General features: G+C 43.5%; 1 protein-coding gene across 9 annotated transcripts in view; it reads left to right on the forward strand.

Moving 5' to 3' along the window:
• The window catches only part of inpp4b (inositol polyphosphate-4-phosphatase type II B), a 289,177-nt gene that overhangs the window by 245,512 nt on the left and 37,210 nt on the right, over positions 1-6,455 (forward strand). For all 9 annotated transcript variants that reach the window (XM_048266182.1, XM_048266276.1, XM_048266110.1 and 6 more), the window contains one exon: positions 4,859-5,042. In XM_048266182.1, the coding sequence (XP_048122139.1) occupies positions 4,859-5,042 (184 nt within the window). The remainder of the gene's footprint in view (positions 1-4,858; positions 5,043-6,455) is intronic.

Raw genomic sequence — 6,455 nt, forward strand, 5'->3', positions numbered from 1 at the left:
GTTTTTTACACTAGAATGGGATGTATTCTAAACTACAGTGAAATATAAATGCTTTGGATGCATTTTAGTGTTGCATTGGATTGTAATATTGAGTTTCTACATACAGTACTGTACATACTTCAGTGCATACTGTTTGTTGAGTCACTCGGTAGCACTTTATATTAAGGTGCACATATTCACCATTAACTAACTTACTAATATGTATATATTAGTAGCATATTGGCTCATTGTCATTATAAAGCATTTATTATAACCTTATTCTGCATGACCATATTCTAACATTACTAGACCATTAAAACTAAGAGTTTTGCTCTGTATGGGTCTTGTAAGGTGGTAGTACCACAGTCTTTCATAGGTTAAATTAACACAGTAAGAGCTTACAGGACTGAACAATTAAATGGCGCCGCGTGCAAGAGCTGCTGAAAGATGCCAGTCAGGGCAGCTGCATAATTTCCACTGCTCTAGCAGTGAATTGATCCATGAATGTTGCACATCGTCTCATTGAGCGGCTCTGGCATTCACTTAAAAAAGCCAGCAGTGTGGACTGGCTTGTGTGAGCCAGCTTCACTCTGCTCCTTGTAGCCTTGCCGCTGTTGTTCTCTCTGCCATCTTGGCTTCGCATTCAACTGACAGCCATGCTGATAAAGCAATTAAAGTCTGTCCTCGCTAACAAGCCTCTCTGAGCGTGACTCCCCAGCCTTCTCTCGCTGCACCAGGTGCCCCGACGTGCAGTCATTATCCACTGCGCTCGCAAGGCGCTGAGGGCCTCCTCAGCCTGTCGTCCCTCCCAAAGCTAACTTAACTGGCTAGCGTGAGGGGTTTTGTTATCTCCTCTTTCATTTTGAACTTCTCATAATCTGTAAGATAGAAGCAAGACAGGCTTCAGGCGTACATAGCCAAGCCCCTCACTGGAATATGCCAACTGGCTTGCCAAATTAATTACCAGAGCCTGGAAGTATGCGAGATGGACATTTTTCCCCCACACATTTTATTCTGGTTTCAGTTCGGCAATAGACCCAGCTGAATCATTAAGCTTCAATGAGCCCCCGTGAACATTTTCACTCTGATGACTTCCTTTAACGTCTCCCACCCTTGGCTGGATGGTGGTCAGCTTTCGGCTCAATACTGCGGCATCATGTTGGTGTGTGTAGGGGTAGCCTCTAGGGGTGTAAAGATTAACCGATACGTATCGGTATCCGTTTTTAACGTGTAAGATACGGCTACATTGATACGTAGCCCCGTATCGGAATAAAACTGAAATGAACCGGTCGTTATATCGATTTACTTGTTAGGAATCGGTTCACAACCTTTTCTGCTCGCTCAGACTCTCATTTACGGTCCAAGCAGCGCATTCGGTTCATCCCACGTCCGGTTTTGAAACCATACGTGGCACGGAATTGTGGGTAATGCAGTTCGTTTTTGGCTACATTCATTGCCCAAAGTTGTCAAATGACCTCATTACCCATACATCTACTGCAACTTAAGCACGTGACAACTCGCACTCGTTTTTTTTTTAAAGTTTTTACTCTTTTGTTTTTCAAAATCCAGCGCGAAATTAAACACTAAACAGCAACGATAGTCTGTAGAGTTTAGCCTTACATTTGTTGAAGGGATTTCCTTAATGTTAAATAATAATTTGGGCCTTGCTAAAACGATGCACAAATTATTAGCCAATTAGTTCATATTTACTCAGACTTGTGGCATTATAGGTTTCTGCATTAGGTCTACCGTTGGAACAAAATAAACCCAGAGAGTTCATTGATATGTAGGCCTATTTTATTCTTGTAGGCTATATGAGAAAAGGCCAAGAGTGTCTTAAGCACTGTTTTATTTTATTTCGGTATTGTCTTACCTCAACAAAGCTACAGCTCCATGAAAACAATCAGATATAACTCTATAAAATCTATAAGGTCTATAAAAAAAGAAAATGTATTTGGCTGCTGTGTTTGACTGAAATGTAGACTATTCTTTTTTCATTTCAATACAGTATATGAAACAAACCTCAGTTTAGATAATCATATTCACACAATTTTTTTGTCTAATTGACAACTATGACCATGATAACTGATAATATAAAATTAATGTGCACCTTGAGCAAATGATAAAAAATCTTTCAGAATGCTTTTTATTTTTAAACTGCATCGAATTGCATCGAATCGCATCGCATCAAATTGTACTGAATCGTTTTTTATGAACATGTATCTTTTCTTGTATCAAATCGTGCCCATGTATCTAGATGCGAATCGTATCGTCTTTTACATGAGCGATTCACACCCCTAGTAGCCTCTGTGGTACTGTAGGTCTCACTGTAGGAATAACTTGGAGGAAGAGAGAGAATGGGGGACAGTCAGAGAGAGAGAGAAAGAGAGAGAGAGAGAGAGAGAGAGAGAGAGAGAGCACAGTGTGAGGGCATTCTGCTGACCTATTAGAATATGTAACCCCCTTTTTGGAATGTGTCTTTTCTCTTTAAGTAAAGATCTTTGATTCGCCGCAAGCAGTGGTGGGTGGCTGTCCTCCCGGGAGCTAATTAGAGTGATGACTGGCCCAACTATTCCCCTACCGGCTGCTACAAGCAGTATACTTTCTCTCTCTCTCCTTTCTCCATCCCTCATTCGTTCAGTTGTCTCTTCCCCATGATCCACCTCTACTGTTCTGCTGTTCTGTTTGTGTTGAGGTGGGGGCAGTGCAGGTGTGTGGTCTGTTGTCCCGTGTTTGTGTTGAGGTGGGGGCAGTGCAGGTGTGTGTGGTCTGTTGTCCCGTGTTTGTGTTGAGGTGGGGGCAGTGCAGGTGTGTGGTCTGTTGTCCCGTGTTTGATTGCAGTCAAGGGATGCTAAGCCACCCAATCAGAGGCAGCAGGGTGGCCACAGGCGCTGCTCAGCACGCCGCTTTGTTATTAGTCAGTTATGCCGCAGGGCAAGGCTGCAGGCTCTGGCCTACATAGAGAGGGAATGAGACACCCAATGAGAAGAAGTGCAGGGGGTGGAAGGCAGGAAAGAAGGAAAGAGCAATAAAGGCATAAATTGCTTCAGTACAGACGGATGAAGAGAGTGAGAAGGAGAAGACAGGCACTGGAGACCAAAGAGAAGGAGATGCAGGAGGGAAGCTGCATATAAAGATGCTCAAGCCGTAGGCTGGACGTTGTCTGATGGATGGCTAGCCAGAGCGGATTGTTGGATGTCCCTCACTGACCTCACTCCCAGAGAAATCTAATGGGAGAAGATGAGGACCAGGATCCGTGGCAGATCCATCAATAATTACTCATTGATTCTTTGTCACTTTTTTTCTTTCCACTGCCCAAGATCTTATGGCATTAAAAGCAGTTAAGAGCCAAGGAAAAGTGTTCTTATGTTTTTATGTTTTTCCAACCTAAGTATTTATTTTTTTGAAAATCTATCCTACTTTTGAAAGTGCCGAAGTGTTGAAAAGAGCTAATGCTTTGGGGGTTATTTGTGAATTTCCTTCAACTCAACAAATCAATTATCATTACTTTTACAAATGGACAACCTGATTACTCAGCCTCCAAAGATGCATGAACCTTTGGGCCACATTGATCCAGGCGGAAAAAACATGAATCTATTGAGTCTACCACCACATCGGTGGACCTTGGAAAAGTCTGCAGACTGCCATTGATTTGGTGTAAATACCACCCATTCAAACCCACATCCTCATTGATTTGGGTGTGCGGTCCAATAGAAGGCGTAAAACATAACTCTCGGCAACATTCCATGCGTCAGCGGCTGTGTGTTGCATGTAACATGTATCTCAACCTGGACATTAAAGTGATTTAGGTAAGGGATAATGTATTGTCCGCCGGTAATTATCAGAAAATAAGTCCCAACAGGGAGAACAGAACCCCGACATTATCCCGCTTATTACACGGCTACTTGCCAAAATGAGAAAAGAAACCTAACACAATGAATCTTTAAAAATGATTTTGCTACCGTTTTGTGTCTTCCGCTGACAAAATAAATAGTTAGCCACACAGATAGAACTTGACAGTTTCAGGTGTTGCGTGGCAACATCTTACTAGCTTACTTTCCCTTTCAATGAAATTCCATTGCAATAAGCGAACGGAATTCTTGAAAGATGTTAATCAACCCGTTGCCATTGACAGCGGTGATTATATACTTTGCCGGTGATTTATATAGATTTAACATAGGCCCGAACGTTGTGAATGCCCATTCATGTGAATGGAACTTTCTGCAGCACTCTGAACACAGGGCTCAATTAAGGCAGCCGTTCCTCTGGTGCATTTGTCATTAAACCACAAGCCTGGATGTGAAGTCAGACACATAAAAGCAATTTTCTCCTCTTACAAATGAAGACACACAGACACCCATGGACACACTAACATTCAATCCCTCTATCGTTTCTCCAGTCAGGACTTGTAAGGATATGTCCCTTCATATTCTACCTTAGCTTATTTAAATATCTGTACTGTACTTATTGTCCACGTGCAAATACACATCTATTGTACCATCTGCCTTTACCTGCATGTGACAAACTCTCTGTTCTAGTGTATTGTGTGTATCCCACTCGACAAAGGACACATGTACTGTAAATGGAAGAAGTAAGCAATGACAGTTATACCATTATTATACCATTATACGCTGAAGAAGGGCGCACAGCCCGAAACGTCCGTTGTTGGCGATTAAAAGTTCGAAAGAGAACTGAGAGTGCGGTCCTTGCTTACTTCATACATTATCAGTATATGAGGGATTCAACACCTAGTTAAGTTAAAACCAGCAAGTCAGTAACTGTGAGCGCATTGCTTCATATATACATGTGAATGGAAAACAGTGTAAAATGAATTAACCACCCTCCCCACCCCTCTCTGTCTGTATGCCTCTGTCCACAGCTACAGTACGGCGTACCAGTGTATCTACTACTCTCCGGAGCAGACGGCCAGGGCACGGGACGTGCTGGGCACCCTGAGCGAGCTGCAGCCCCTCATCGGCAGCCTGGCTGACCGCCTGCTGCAGGCCGCCCAGCAGCGCTGCGCCCACGCTCTGAGGGACACGCTCAAGAGCCTCGCCGAGAAGGTCAGCTGTTCCAGCCGCCCGCCTGCTCACTCACTCACCCCCCCACCCACGCTCCCACACTCCGCAGCACCTCACAACCCTGAAGGGGTATTGGAGAAAATACCACTTACTTTAGAAGGTCTCAGGAAACTGCTGTTGTCTGACTCTGATGTGGCAGAGTGATATTATCAGATAGTTTCATCTGTTCTCTTTTCTCCTGTCTTCTGTGTCATTCTTTTCCGTCTAGTCTTTTCTCTCTTCATTCTTTCTGAGAGAATGAGACGTCTGTTGTGCTGTTGTCTCGTGGTTGATTGTTTATTTGTTTTTTGTTGTTTTTTGTCTTCCATTCCTTTTGCCTTGTTCATTGTTCATCTCATCTCCTGTCATTAACCCCATTTGATTCCTCCACTCCCTTCCTCTCCCATCCTGCCTGACCACATTCTATGGTGGTCTTTACCTTAATGCCCTTTCATGTCACCTTATCAGCCCCCTCATGTTGCCTTAATGTCCCCTCAAGTTGTCTCATTGCCCCCTCATGTTACCTTAATGCCCCTTATGTTACCTTAACGCTCCCTCATGTTACCCTAACGCTCCCTCATGTTACCTTAATGCCCCTTATGTTACCTTAACGCTCCCTCATGTTACCTTATTGCCCCTTATGTTACCTTAACGCCCCCTAATGTGTTGCCTTAAAGGAGAATTCCGGTGTGATATTGACCTAAAGTGTGTTGAAACATGATACCGAGTGTGAACGTATGTCTCATAGCTCACCTTGGCTTGTCCCCTGCACTCAGAAATCTGCTGCTAGTTAGCCAATGCTACCAACAGTGTTTCGTTGTGGTGCCTCGGGCATCGGCCTAGCCATGCAAATAAATCACTGTTTTACACCATTTACGAGGCTCAAAGTAGCTCCATACTTCATTGGTAGACTTCCGAGGGCCTTGACATTTAAAACGAGACATGGAGAACTTTGAAAAAGCACTGGTAGATTATTTACAAGACGATTTATAAAGACACTACCTTAAGGAATTTTACCATTCGATACCATCTTGAATTTAGTCATGATAAGTCGAGCGATGAGTACGAACGAACAGGTATGATAAGGGGTCAGATTTCAAAAGATAATTAAGTGGAAATGCATGGATTCCAGTTGCTGCTACTGGAAGCAACTGAATCCATGGGTCACTGCTCTAGATGATGGGATTCTCCCACGACGGTGTAGATTTCCATCCATTTCTCATCTCAAGTACAAATGGCAATGCATTAATCTGAATAGAAACACAGTCTCTCTCAGGTGGAGCATTGTGAGTGTAATGTATGTGTATGTGTGTGCATGAAGCTTGAAGCTGTCTCCTGTCACTTGTGTCACTGTCCCAGGTGTAAGACGGTGCTTTGTCATGTCTTGCTGAACCCGCATCAGGTGTCTGTCAGCAG

This window comes from Alosa alosa, chromosome 1 (genome assembly GCF_017589495.1).
Source record: "Alosa alosa isolate M-15738 ecotype Scorff River chromosome 1, AALO_Geno_1.1, whole genome shotgun sequence".
In the NCBI taxonomy this organism is placed as follows: Eukaryota; Metazoa; Chordata; class Actinopteri; order Clupeiformes; family Clupeidae; genus Alosa; species Alosa alosa.